Here is a 14,978-nt window from a genome sequence, read left to right as displayed (position 1 = left end):
TGCCAACAGAATGTTTTCGCAATCTGAGGAGAAAACTGGTGATTGAAATTTCGTGAGATGATCCCGTCGCAACGAAAAACGCCACTCCAGTTCACGTATCATGTATGTGGCACCATCTCCCCTACTTCGCGATAAAACATGACGAGCTGCCCTTCTTTGTATTTTTTCGATGTCATCCGTCAGCCCCATCTGATGCGGATCCCACACCGCACAGCAATATTCCAGAATAGTGGGGACAAGCGTGGTGTAAGTAGTCTCTTTAGTGGACCTGTCGCACCTTCTAAGTGTTCTACCAATGTATCGCAGTCTTTGCTTGGCTATACCCACAACATTATCTATGTGATCGATCCAATTTAGGGCATTTGTAATTGTAATCCCTAAGTATTTAGTTGAATTTACAGCCTACAGATTTGAGTGACTTATCGCGTAATTGAAATTTAGCAGATTTCTTTTAGTACTCATGTGAATAACTTCACACTTTTCTTTATTCATGGTCAATTGCCACTTTTCGCGCAATACAGATATCTAAATCATTTTGCAATTCGTTTTGGTCATCTGATGACTTTACAAGACGGTAAAGGACAGCATCATCTGCAAACAATCTAAGACGGCTACGTACTTAGATTGTCTCCTACGTCGTTAATATAGATCAGGAATAATAGACGGCCTATAACACTTCCTTGGGGAACGACGGATATTATTTCTGTTTTACTCGATGACTTTCCGTCTATTACTACGAAATGTGACCTTTCTGACAGGAAATCACGAATCCAGTCGCACAACTGAGGGGATATTCCAGAGGCACGAAGTTTGGTTAGAAGACGTTTGTGAGGAATGGTGTCGAAAGCCTTCTGGAAATCTAAAAAAATGGAATCAATTTGACATCCCCTGTCGATAGCACTCATTACTTCATGAGTATAAAGAGCTAGTTGTGTTTCTGAAGAACGATATTTTCTGAATCCATGCTGACTACGTGCCAATAAATTCTTTTCTTCGAGGTACTTCATAATATTCGAATACAGTATATGTTCCAAAATATATCTTTGGGTTTTTTGCCAGATTTCGAGGCAGAGTATCGGTGTGGAAATTATTGAAAGCATCTCGCATTGAAGTACGCGCTATATTTCGAACTTCTGCAAAACTTTGCCACTCTTGGAGATTTTGCGTCCTTTTAAATTTGGCTTGCTTTTCTCGCTGCTTCTGCAACAGCGATCTGACCCGTTTTGTGTACCATGGGGGATCAGTATCATCACTTATTAATTTATGTGGTGTATACCTCTCAATTGCTGTCGATACTATCTCTTCGAAATCTTTCCACAACTTGTCTACGCTTACATGATCAGATCGGAAGGAGTGCAGACTGTCTCTTAAAAAGGCGTTAAGAGCATTTTTATCAGCTTTTTAAATAGTTATACTTTGCGTTTCTATTTGATGGTTGTAGGAGTTACGGTATTCAGCCTAGCAGCTACTGCCTAGTGGTCGCTAATCCCTGTATTCATCACGATACTCACTATTTGTCCAGGATTATTTGTTGCTAACAGGTCAAGTATGCTTTCGCAACCATTTACGCTTCGAGTGGACTCATTGTTCAAAATAATTTTCTGAGAAAGCGTTCATTACAATTTCGGACGACGCTTTATGCCTGCCGCCGGCTTTAAACGTATAATTTTTCCAGCATACCGAGGGCAGATTAAAGTCGTCACCGACTATAATTGTATGAGTGGGGTACCTATTTGAAATGAGACTCTAGTTTTCTTTGAATTGTTCAGCAACTATATCTTCTGAGTCGGGGCGGGGGGTCGGTAAAACGACCAAATTAATAGTTTAGTACGATTGTCAGGTATAACTTCTACCCATACTATTTCGCAGAAACTATCTACTTCAATTTCTCTATAAAGCAAACTACTTCTGACACAATAAATACTCCACCACCAATAGTATTTAATCTATTCTTTCTGAACACTGTTAGATCGTTAGAAAAAATTTCTGCTGAACTTATTTCCGGATTTAGCTAGCTTTTTTTACCTGTAACTACACTCCTGGAAATTGAAATAAGAACACCGTGAATTCATTGTCCCAGGAAGGGGAAACTTTATTGACACATTCCTGGGGTCAGATACATCACATGATCACACTGACAGAACCATAGGCACATAGACACAGGCAACAGAGCATGCACAATGTCGGCACTAGTACAGTGTATATCCACCTTTCGCAGCAATGCAGGCTGCTATTCTCCCATGGAGACGATCGTAGAGATGCTGGATGTAGTCCTGTGGAACGGCTTGCCATGCCATTTCCACCTGGCGCCTCAGTTGGACCAGCGTTCGTGCTGGACGTGCAGACCGCGTGAGACGACGCTTCATCCAGTCCCAAACATGCTCAATGGGGGACAGATCCGAAGATCTTGCTGGCCAGGGTAGTTGACTTACACCTTCTAGAGCACGTTGGGTGGCACGGGATACATGCGGACGTGCATTGTCCTGTTGGAACAGCAAGTTCCCTTGCCGGTCTAGGAATGGTAGAACGATGGGTTCGATGACGGTTTGTATGTACCGTGCACTATTCAGTGTCCCCTCGACGATCACCAGTGGTGTACGGCCAGTGTAGGAGATCGCTCCCCACACCATGATGCCGGGTGTTGGCCCTGTGTGCCTCGGTCGTATGCAGTCCTGATTGTGGCGCTCACCTGCACAGCGCCAAACACGCATACGGCCATCATTGGCACCAAGGCAGAAGCGACTCTCATCGCTGAAAACGACACGTCTCCGTTCGTCCCTCCATTCACGCCTGTCGCGACACCACTGGAGGCGGGCTGCACGATGTTGGGGCGTGAGCGGAAGACGGCCTAACGGTGTGCGGGACCGTAGCCCAGCTTCATGGAGACGGTTGCGAATGGTCCTCGCCGATACCCCAGGAGCAACAGTGTCCCTAATTTGCCGGGGAGTGGCGGTGCGGTCCCCTACGGCACTGCGTAGGATCCTACGGTCTTGGCGTGCATCCGTGCGTCGCTGCGGTCCGGTCCCAGGTCGACGGGCACGTGCACCTTCCGCCGACCACTGGCGACAACATCGATGAACTGTGGAGACCTCACGCCCCACGTGTTGAGCAATTCCGCGGTACGTCCACCCGGCCTCCCGCATGCCCACTACACGCCCTCGCTCAAAGTCCGTCAACTGCACATACGGTTCACGTCCACGCTGTCGCGGCATGCTACCAGTGTTAAAGACTGCGATGGAGCTCCGTATGCCACGGCAAACTGGCTGACACTGACGGCGGCGGTGCACAAACGCTGCGCAGCTAGCGCCATTCGACGGCCAACACCGCGGTTCCTGGTGTGTCCGCTGTGCCGTGCGTGTGATCATTGCTTGTACAGCCCTCTCGCAGTGTCCGGAGCAAGTATGGTGGGTCTGACACACCGGTGTCAATGTGTTCTTTTTTCCATTTCCAGGAGTGTATTTGAGCTTCAGTGCTTTCTGTTAGGGCTTGGAGCTCTGGTTCTTTCCCAACACAGCTACGACAATTTACAACTACAATATCGATCGTTTCTACAACTAACTTACTGTGTTCTACCCGCCCCCTTTTAGACGAACGCCCTTTCTGCGGTTCCCTGAGGCCCTCCATCCTAAAAAACCGCCCAGTCCCCTCCACACAGCTCCCGCTACCTGTGTAGCCGCTTCCTGTTTCGATGGGCACGGTCACGGTCACGGATTACAAACGATTCCATTCGGCTCTACCCTATGAGAAAATACGTAAACGTTCTAGTTTATATGAAGTACAGCCATGTTATAACGTTAATAGAACAGAATATAATACCACTTTCATTACGATTTAGAAGAGAGCCGTACAGAGTAATTACGTTGACGTTTTCCGACATTTCCTGTTTAGTATTTCTTTAACTAGTGTACAAATGTTATAATGTAATCTTTGGAACATTTTTAATTGAAGACTGCATGTTAGGTTGTGATCTGACAGAGCGCTCCGGGATTTCGACTTTGCTAATTTCATAACAGAAAGAAATTGACGACACACTTATGTCGAACCGCATATGCGTAATGTCCGTGCAGCAAATGCGTACAACCTCGGAAATCTGGATTGGAGAACACCGTTGTAGAAATCATCCAGGTCTTTCTTTCTTGTGGTCATATCAGTACTTTAACAAATCGTCACATTGTAAATTTAACATTTCCATTTGGTACCTGGTACGAACATTGCTGACAGTCACTGAATGCGGGGTTGCAAAGAGCTGAGACGTAGTAGACAAAGCTTCTACTTCTTGAAATCTCGACGCAAACTGATTACGAAGATTTTGTAAGACTTGCACGTACTCCTTAGCGAGACTAACATATGAAGAACGAACGTGCAGTAACTTCGGAAAATGCACAGTGTTCCCAACTGGGAGTTGATTCGTCAACAGATCCAATGTCATTTGGTTGGAGGCTTTGATTCTATAGTACATATTTGTTATGATTCAGCTCTTGTCTTGAAGTCAGGCTTTTAAGTCGTCCAAATGACCATTTAAATTAGCAAGGAAAGCTAAGTCTAAAATCCAGGTTTTCTTTTCTTTCAGGTGAGGTACAGACTTCTTTTATTAGTCACGAATAATGCTATTTCGTCCTTTAACTCAAAGAAACTCTGACGTCTTAGCGCTGGTCACAGCACGTTATAGTGATAAGGACGGTCACCATACTGACGGCCACATTCTTCAAGAAAAGTTTTAGACTGTCTATGTTTAAGGCCTCTTGGCTTGATACAATTTGCAACTCGCGCCACGGTATCTATGAAATTCTTGAATTTAATGTACTTAGCTCGAAGAGTGTCTTGATGAAGAATGTTGTGGACTGCAATGAGATAGTGTGTTTCACCAGTAACACGTTTCATATGTTCTTATATCCGTGTTAAGAATCCAACATTTAGTCCTACCATAGACAGAGGTCATCTGTTGCGACAGAAACAAGCTTGTTCCAACTCAGGCCCGCGTTTTCAACATCTCTTTCAAAACATATGAACTTCTCCAAACCCGTGTTGGTGCCCATAAGGGAAACTAAATCGAAAACTTCCTCTGATGTTCAACTTGTGATCGGCGCCCCTAATGAAAATCGCTAATTTCGCAGTATCTGACACATCAGTACTCTAATCGACAGCTAAGGAATAATGTAGGAGGGGCGTTCAATTGTAATGCAACACTTTCTTTCTCGGCCAATTACGGTTTAAAAAAGGCAGAATTTGTCATGGAATATTCCCACTTCAGTCTCTTTAGATTCCAAGAAGTTCTGATAGAGGGCAGCGTTATATGTAGCATTCGAAATGGCGTCTGTAACAGAGGTGCTTTCCAAGCGGAAAGCTGTCATTGAGTTTCTTTTGGCGGAAAACCATATCATCACAGATATTCATAGGTGCGTCCATAATGTCTACGGAAACTCATCAGTGTACAAAAGCATGGTTAGTCATTGGGCGAGGCGTCTGTCATCATCGCAACAAGGTAGCGCGAACCTGTCCGATCATCCCACGTGCTGGCCGGCCGCACACAGCTGTGACTCCTGCAATGTGTTCGCCACCACAAAAGTGTAAACGCAACTCCCCTTCTTCTTGACAACCAAGGCCTCACACAAGTCTGCTCTCCCAAGAGGAGCTCACAAAATTAGATTGGACTACTTCCTCATCCATCCTACAGCCCGGATCCCGCAGCTTCTCACTTCGGTTTGCCCCAATGAAAGATTCACTACGCGGGAAGCAGTACGTGGATGATGAGGAGATTGTTGATGCAGCCAGACATTGTCTCCGACGTCGATCTGTAGAGTGGTACCATGCCGGCATACAAGCCTTCCCAGGGCGGTCTATACTGAAAAATAGGGTTTAGTAGCCAAAAGAGTGGGGACTAATATGGTGTATTGGAGTCCTGATCAGAAACAGCCTGCTTCCAAAAAGTGTGTTGCATAATTTATTGAATGCTCCTCGTTCAAAATTACGTGCCATAACACCTAGTGCCTCTTGGACGTCTGTACCCATTTCCTCAACAAGTCGCACAATAGTCTTAGGAGACAAACTTACACTGAGATGACAGAAAATCACGGGATACCTCCTAATGTCGTGTCGGACTTCCTATTGCCCGGCTTAGTGCAGCAGCTGGACATGACATGGGCTCAACAAGTTGATGGAGGACCCCTGCAGAAACACTGAGCCATGCTGCCTCTATAGCCAGCCATAATTGCGAAAGTGTTGCCCGTGCAGGATTTTGCGCAAGAACTGACCTCTCGATTATGTCCCATGTATATTCGATGGGACCCAAGTCGGGAGACCTGGCTGGCTAAATCATTCGCTCGAATTACCCAGAATGTGCTTCAACCAAGTGCGAACTATTGTGTCCTGGTGACAATTCCATACTTGTTTGGGAATATGATGTACATGAAACGCTGCAAATGGTCTCCAGGTAGCCGAAAATAACCATTTCCAGTCAATGACAGCTTTAGTTGGAGCAGAGGACCCAGTCCATTCTATGTAAAACAGTCCACACGATTAAGGAGTCACCACTAGCTAACACAGTGCCTTGTTGATAACTTGGTCCACGACTTCATGAGGTCTGCGCCACATTCGAACCCTACCATCAACTCTCACCAACTGAAAGGGCCTCATCTGGCCAGCCCACGTTTTCCAATCGCCTAGGATCCAACCGATATGGGCACTAGCCCAGGAGAGGCGCTGTGGGTTACGTTCTGCTGTTAGCAAAGGTACTCGCGTCGGTCGTCTGCTGCTATAGCCCATAAGCAGAAAATGTCGCCGCACTGTCCTAATAGATACGTTCGTCGTACGTCACACATTGATTTCTGCTGTTACTTCGCACAGAGTTGTTTATCTGTTAGCGCTGACAACTCTACGCAAACGCCGCTGCTCTCAATTGTTAAGCGAAGGCCGTCGGCCACTGTGTTGACCGTGGTGAGAGGCATGCCTGAAATTTGGTATCCTCGGCAACTCTTGACACTGTGAATCCTGGAATACTGAACTCCCTAACGTTTTCCGGAATCAAATGTTCCATGGGTTTAGCTACGACTATCATTCCGCGTTCAGAGTCTGTTAATTCCTGTCACGTGGATAAAATCAGGTCTGAAACCTATTCACATGAATCACCTAAGTACAAATACAATACACTGCCCTTTTATACCTTGTGTACGTGGTATTACCACCATCCGTATATGTGCATATCGCTATCCCGCGACTTTTGTCATCTCAGTGTACTCTTTCAAAGTCTTCAATCAAATGTGGACACATTTATTCAGCGGCCGTCACAATCATTTCTTTCGCAAGAAAGCAAACGGGCTTACTTTCATGGCTATACGAAGAGGTATCCTGTGGCTCAGACGGACAGACGCTTTCCTAAAAATGGTTCAAATGGCTCTGAGCATTATGGGACTTAACATCTGTGGTCATCAATCCCCTAGAACTTACAACTACTTAAACCTAACTAACCTAAGGACATCACACACATCCATGCCCGAGGCAGGATTCGAACCTGCGACTGTAGCGGTCACGCGGTTCCAGACTGAAGCGCCTAGGCGCTTTCCTACTTAGAGAGTCGTCCACGTAGGCACATTCCTTTATCTCCGATATTACTGCGTCACATTCTTCTCCTTGATATTTCTCATACTCTTTTGTGTGTCACATAGAATAATGACGTTGTAAATTACATTTCTTAATACTCTGTCCTTCTTTGTTCAGTACTAAACACTTTGCAACTTTGCATCGCACAAATAGCGAAAGATTTTCCCATACAGACACAAAAACTGGCTGTTCTATTTTACTTGTGCTTGCCATGTCATTGTTGTCGCTGAACCCTCCAGCTCCACATTCATGGCCCCGTTTGCTAGGCAACATTGCAGTACACAGCTCTCACCTGACGTCACACGAATAGACAGGCTCGCTCTTCGTTCCTACATGTCACACCGCCTGAGGCTGTCCTCCTCCAAGATATGTGCTGAAAGATTCGGATTCATTGTCCGTTCTGTCCAAAATCCTTGGACGGAACAATAGCTACAGTCATCACGGCCAGTCACATATCCGCCACCGTTAGAACCTGGTATACATGGTGACTGGCCGATATTTCTCTGTCCAAGATTATATAAGTTTATGCTGGCAACTAATTACATGCTTTACCAGACAAATTACGTACGGATTATTTGAAAATTGATGCGAGATATGGCAAGTGCCACAGTCTCTGGCAATTTCCGACACAAAAGCTTTTGCTCCTAAGTGTATACTGGTGCTTCTATTACAATTGCATTCTTCTTGTCGCCTTAAAGCCAAAATATTTAAACTGTATGGCACAGTGGTCCCTAGCCTTTGTGAGACGATAACAGACGAGAACAGATACTCCAACAAAGTTTAGCACCTAACTTAAAATTTAAAAGAATAGAAAAATGCCTATTTTACAAAATGGTTCAAATGGCTCTGAGCACTATGGGACTTAACATCTGTGGTCAGCAGTCCCCTAGAACTTAAAACTACTTAAACCTAACTAACCTAAGGACATCACACACATCCATGCCCGAGGCAAGATTCGAACCTGCGACCGTAGCAGTCGCGCGGTTCCGGACTGAGCGCCTTAACCGCGAGACCACCGCGGCCGGCTATTTTTCAAATGACAAAAGATAAATAACACTTACTTAACACTTGAATAAATAATACTTACTCTTTTTTACTGATGATTTATTAAAACAATAAATAATCAGTGAGTGGGGTGGTTGGTACGACTTATTTCTAACAAACTTTTTCATATTCAGTTTTGTTGTAGGTACCGCAAATCGTAAGTGATGATCTAAGCTCATTCACTTTCTCTGTTTTGTAGTCATTGCAACGGTAGTCGATAATCTCTTCATTGTACCGAACTGAATCAATGCACTTCTGGATTTTTACAGTATTGGTGGATACTCGTCACCAGTCTTTAGTCAAAATGTTGACATTTCTGTATTGCCACAGTCTATTTTCATAGCATCGGTTAAGACCGCAGTGCATGAGAAAGCTGGGAGGAGAGCTTTATTAAATACTGAATGTCAAGTGACTGGTGATGAAAATTATACATAAACATTAGTACAACTAAATACTATTTGTTTAAAAATAGCTTAATTTCGTGAGAAAATCATAATTACTCTCAGGATGGAAATCGATGGTCTACCATGTAATGATCTTGGCTGCCTGTGGCAAAGGCATATTGTAACAATCAGTTCTATATCTATTGACATATTCGTATCATAAGAATATTGATAAATCAAAAATATCCTCACCTGTAGCTTTGCTTGTTTCAGTTATTATTTCAACGTGTTCAAGCTGGATGACTACGAGAAGGCGCGCCACGCTATATTCATGTTCAAAGACCTGTTCGGGCTGTCTTCGTTCGATTGTGATAGCCTCATCAGATTCACGTTGACCGTCCGGAAGAATTATCGCCGTGTGCCCTACCACAATTGGACCCACGGCTTCTCTGTCGCAAACTCAATGTACTCCATCCTGAAGCACTCGAGGGCTGCCTTCAAGCACAACGAGGTACGTAATTCCTCACCTGTTGTTAATTAACTCAGGGGTAAGACAGACAGATAGTACAAGACTGTGAGGCTACAAGTTGTTTGTCACGTGGAAAGACAAGATTGAAATATTAATTACCTATGGAACGTCACTAACAACATCTGTACATCAAAAATACTGTTTGTAAAATGTTGGAAAAATGGTAATGGTTTTAACAGTCAGTGCTAAAAAATTAAATCGATTTTATTACATCAGCCAGTCCTGTTTGCAATCAATGTGTTTCACCCCTTTCAACTCAACTTTTTCTCTTCTTCAATAGTGTGTGCTTGATATCAAAGCAAATGATGTTGTTTAAATTATTTCGGAGATGCCCTCCTGAAATTATTTTGTCTTTAGTTGAACTTATTTCATTATCTTTGTGCTATAACATGAGACAAAATTGAAGTTATGGTACTGAATTGCTCCGCTTCATTTATGATTTCGTCAAACAGTCCAAAGATGGAAATATGTGACCATGTCCTTCTCTATTGATGTCTGACAAACTGAGACGTACGAGGAAACTTCAGGTGCTGACGGAATAAGGAACATCGACTCCAGGAGCGGAAAAACGTGAAGGGAGGATGGTAATTGGGTGCATAAAAGAAAGAGCAGTCCCCCTGAGAATTGAGAACGTCAGGGAGTAACTGATGATAACGAACTACGTCGTCGAAAGATTGTGGCAAGAAGACACAACACTCTGGTGACAGACCCGCGAAAATATTATAGAATATACATCTAATTTCTCTCCTTTAGTAGTGACAGTATAACATAACGGGTCGTCAGTCTTTTAGTAAATACGAGTGTAGAACTCTGATTGTCATGTCGTATACGTTGGAAGACAGGATAAACTGCAGTATTCTGACACATTAAAAGTGTCATTCCGGATGGGGCTTATCTGTCGACCTTACTGCAGCTTGACCGTTGCCGCGGTATGTAATCATCGGGGTACGATTTCCATTGTGAATCACTGATGAATCGGCCAGGAATGTCCATTCCACAAACAAATCGTTTCGATCCTGGGGACAGGTGGTTCACATACGCATCACGGTGCAGCTGGGATCCCTGTCATCCGGCAGCATCTGTGACAGTGACACAAACTTAAATATTGATCACTTCTCTTCAGAGGGAAGCCCTTTGCTGTCCACTTCGTCCACAGTCATCACGCCTGCAATGTATCTGTCGTTACTGCTACAAATACATGTCACAAAGACAAAGCTCTGGCGTTCGCGAAGAAAACAAACTACTCCGTGGCGCCCAGAACAAATAAAGTGATTGCTTGCGTCTTCTGGAAGTGGACCGTAGGCAGGTGCACATCGCTGGTGACGGTAGGGTGGCAGTCCTACCCCCTTCTACCCCCCACCCCCACCCCACACTCACACAAAAAAAATTAAGTAAAAGCGTTTACATTTTTACAAATATAAATTTCCGTCTTTGTGAACTAACTTCCGTAGAATAAAGCAGCCTAAAAGCTAAGTCTCGAAAATGCAAGGGATTCTTGAAAATTACAAGACTCTTTTCAGTTTGTTGCCCACGTGACGGGCTTGCGTTCTGACAGGTGAGGGCACCCATTTACATACATAACTCGAATAACTATTTGGGAGGCCACTGGTAGAACGCACGAACTTCAGAAAGTTCAGAAAGCCGAAACAGAAAGAGAAAAGTAAGACCGATTCTAGAATCAAGGCGTAAATGACTAAAGTAAAAAACATTCCTCTCATTCACAGGAACGCATAGTCAAATTCTGCAGACCTATGTTCACAATCGTAGTGCTAAGTGAAATATTTACAATGATAAATGCGCACTTTATACTGAGTAAATTTTGATTTTGCTGTTATAGTTCATTAATATTAACGTGACAAATGTGCTCCTCAAATTTGTCGACTAATCCTTTTCAAATGCCGTAGTTCTCTGACATGGAACTCCTTGGAAATGGGCCGTCCGGTGTGGCCTTACGGTTCTAGGCGCTTCAGTCTGGAACCGCGCCACCGCTACGGTCGCAGGTTCGAATCCTGCCTCGCCCATGGATGTGTGTGATTTCCTTAGGTTAGTTGGGTTTAAGTAGGTCTTTGTTCTAGGGGACTGATGACCACAGATGTTAAGTCCCATAGTGCTCAGAGCCATTTTTGAACCTTGGAAATGATGTAAAAGCAAAGTACTCAGTGAAGTAAGAAAATTATTGTTGTAATAAAATATCGAATTATTGCTATTAATGTAAGCGTAGGCATCCGTGGCATGTTAACAGTGGTGGTGATGGCAAGTTAGATTTTTTTGGGTGGAGGAGGTGGGAAAGAGTGGAGACTGTCGCAAAGTGTGACACCCCCGTCCGGAACCGAACTCTGGATCCATCCCTGGCCATAGCAGCGCTTAAAATTAAAGCAAGCTGTGGCCATCTGCGCCTCAAATGCCTATCATCCTGCGCAGGATGTTTGCAGTGTCTCAAATCAAATTCGTAGTAGAGCTTCTCTTAAATTAAATAATATAAATTTATGGGTGAGAGAGAGTGAGGGGGGGAGAAGCAAAACAGCTATGAATGTGTGTGTACCAGCTCCCATTGGTGTCAGAATTTCATTAACACCTCTATATCTTTTACTTACTCCAAAATATTATAATTTTCACAGCAGTTATCTGCAATCTATAAAAGGTCTCACTTCACACCATTTTCTCTATTATCCTTTCCTAACTTCAAAACACACGCAAACAGTACAATATATACACTCCTGGAAATTGAAATAAGAACACCGTGAATTCATTGTCCCAGGAAGGGGAAACTTTATTGACACATTCCTGGGGTCAGATACATCACATGATCACACTGACAGAACCACAGGCACATAGACACAGGCAACAGAGCATGCACAATGTCGGCACTAGTACAGTGTATATCCACCTTTCGCAGCAATGCAGGCTGCTATTCTCCCATGGAGACGATCGTAGAGATGCTGGATGTAGTCCTATGGAACGGCTTGCCATGCCATTTCCACCTGGCGCCTCAGTTGGACCAGCGTTCGTGCTGGACGTGCAGACCGCGTGAGACGACGCTTCATCCAGTCCCAAACATGCTCAATGGGGGACAGATCCGAAGATCTTGCTGGCCAGGGTAGTTGACTTACACCTTCTAGAGCACGTTGGGTGGCACGGGATACATGCGGACGTGCATTGTCCTGTTGGAACAGCAAGTTCCCTTGCCGGTCTAGGAATGGTAGAACGATGGGTTCGATGACGGTGTGGATGTACCCTGCACTATTCAGTGTCCTCTCGACGATCACCAGTGGTGTACGGCCAGTGTAGGAGATCGCTCCCCACACCATGATGCCGGGTGTTGGCCCTGTGTGCCTCGGTCGTATGCAGTCCTGATTGTGGCGCTCACCTGCACGGCGCCAAACACGCATACGACCATCATTGGCACCAAGGCAGAAGCGACTCTCATCGCTGAAGACGACACGTCTCCATTCGTCCCTCCATTCACGCCTGTCGCGACACCACTGGAGGCGGGCTGCACGATGTTGGGGCGTGAGCGGAAGACGGCCTAACGGTGTGCCGGACCGTAGCCCAGCTTCATGGAGACGGTTGCGAATGGTCCTCGCCGATACCCCAGGAGCAACAGTGTCCCTAATTTGCTGGGAAATGGCGGTGCGGTCCCCTACGGCACTGCGTAGGATCCTACGGTCTTGGCGTGCATCCGTGCGTCGCTGCGGTCCGGTCCCAGGTCGACGAACACGTGCACCTTCCGCCGACCACTGGCGACAACATCGATGTACTGTGGAGACCTCACGCCCCACGTGTTGAGCAATTCGGCGGTACATCCACCCGGCCTCCCGCATGCTCACTATACGCCCTCGCTCAAAGTCTGTCAACTGCACATACGGTTCACGTCCACGCTGTCGCGGCATGCTACCAGTGTTAAAGACTGCGATGGAGCTCCGTATGCCACGGCAAACTGGCTGACACTGACGGCGGTGGTGCACAAATGCTGCGCAGCTAGCGCCATTCGACGGCCAACACCGCGGTTCCTGGTGTGTCCGCTGTGCCGTGCGTGTGATCATTGCTTGTACAGCCCTCTCGCAGTGTCCGGAGCAAGTATGGTGGGTCTGATACACCGGTGTCAATGTGTTCTTTTTTCCATTTCCAGGAGTGTATTTACTCATACACACAAATTTATCTGTAAGACCTCATTTACCAGGTGGGCTATATAAGCTTCCAGTTTTAGTTTGAAGCCATAAGGATTACTAATACCTTTTTTCATCAACGAAATGTGAAACCGTAATCACACCAGCAGCGGTGTGTGACCCGCGAAGAGGGTGAACGTGCAGCAACTGCGGATCAGTAACGCTTATTTCGATTCTTCACCGCACCTGAAACATAAAAATACACTTCATTATCAACTATCAGGACTGTGTCACCAGTAAATAACATTAAGAATGTCGCCTATAATACAATGTAGTTGCATTGACTGACTCTTCCGTCGGTTCTTGGTAGAGTATTTATACATTATGAAAGAAATCAGGGGGACACTACAGCCGTAATTTTTCCCGACGGCACGCAGCTTTACTGTATGGCTAGAGGATGAAGGCGTCCTCTTGGGTAAAATATTCCGGAGGTAAAATAGTCCCCCATTCGGATCTCCGGGCGGGGACTACTCAGGATGACGTGGTTATCAGGAGAAAGAAAACTGGCGTTCTACGGATCGGAGCGTGGAATGTCAGATCCCTTAATCGGGCAGGTAGGTTAGAAAATTTAAAAAGGGAAATGGATAGGTTAAAGTTAGATATACTGGGAATTAGTGAAGTTCGGTGGCAGGCGGAACAAGACTTTTGGTCAGGTGAATACAGGGTTATAAACACAAACTAAAATAGGGGTAATGCTGGAGTAGGTTTAATAATGAATAAGAAAATAGGAATAAGGGGGGGTTGGGTTGTTTGGGGAGGAGACCAGACAGAGAGGTCGTCGGTCTCATCGGATTAGGGAAGGATGGGGAAGGAAGTCGGCCGTGCCCTTTCAAAGGAACCATCCCGGCATATGCCTGGAACGATTTAGGGAAACCACGGAAAACCTAAATCAAGATGGCCGGACGCGGGATTGAGCCGTCGTCCTCCCGAATGCGAGTCCAGTGTCTAACTACTGCGCCACCTCGCTCGGTAGGAATAAGAGTAAGCTACTACAAACAGCATAGTGAATGCAATATTGTGGCCAAGATAGATTCGAAGCCCACGCCTACCACAGTAGTACAAGTTTATATGCCGACTAGCTCCACAGATGACGAAGAGATTGATCAACTGTATGATGAGATAAAAGAAATCATTCAGATGGTGAAGGGAAACGAAAATTTAATAGTCATGGGTGACTGGAACTCGATAGGAGGAAAAGGAAGAGAAGAAAACGTAGTAGGTGATTATGGAATTGGAGTAAGGAATGAAAGAGGAAGCCGC

The 14,978-nt window shown here is 45.3% G+C and overlaps 1 protein-coding gene across 1 annotated transcript in view; it reads left to right on the top strand.

The window, feature by feature from the left end:
• The window catches only part of LOC126483707 (probable 3',5'-cyclic phosphodiesterase pde-5), a 794,749-nt gene that overhangs the window by 690,016 nt on the left and 89,755 nt on the right, over window positions 1-14,978 (top strand). The window contains exon 11 of the mRNA XM_050106800.1: window positions 9,297-9,534. Coding sequence (XP_049962757.1) covers window positions 9,297-9,534 — 238 coding nt within the window. The remainder of the gene's footprint in view (window positions 1-9,296; window positions 9,535-14,978) is intronic.

This window comes from Schistocerca serialis, chromosome 1, assembly GCF_023864345.2.
Source record: "Schistocerca serialis cubense isolate TAMUIC-IGC-003099 chromosome 1, iqSchSeri2.2, whole genome shotgun sequence".
Lineage (NCBI taxonomy): Eukaryota > Metazoa > Arthropoda > Insecta > Orthoptera > Acrididae > Schistocerca > Schistocerca serialis.
This window is presented reverse-complemented; position numbering and strand designations above follow the sequence as displayed.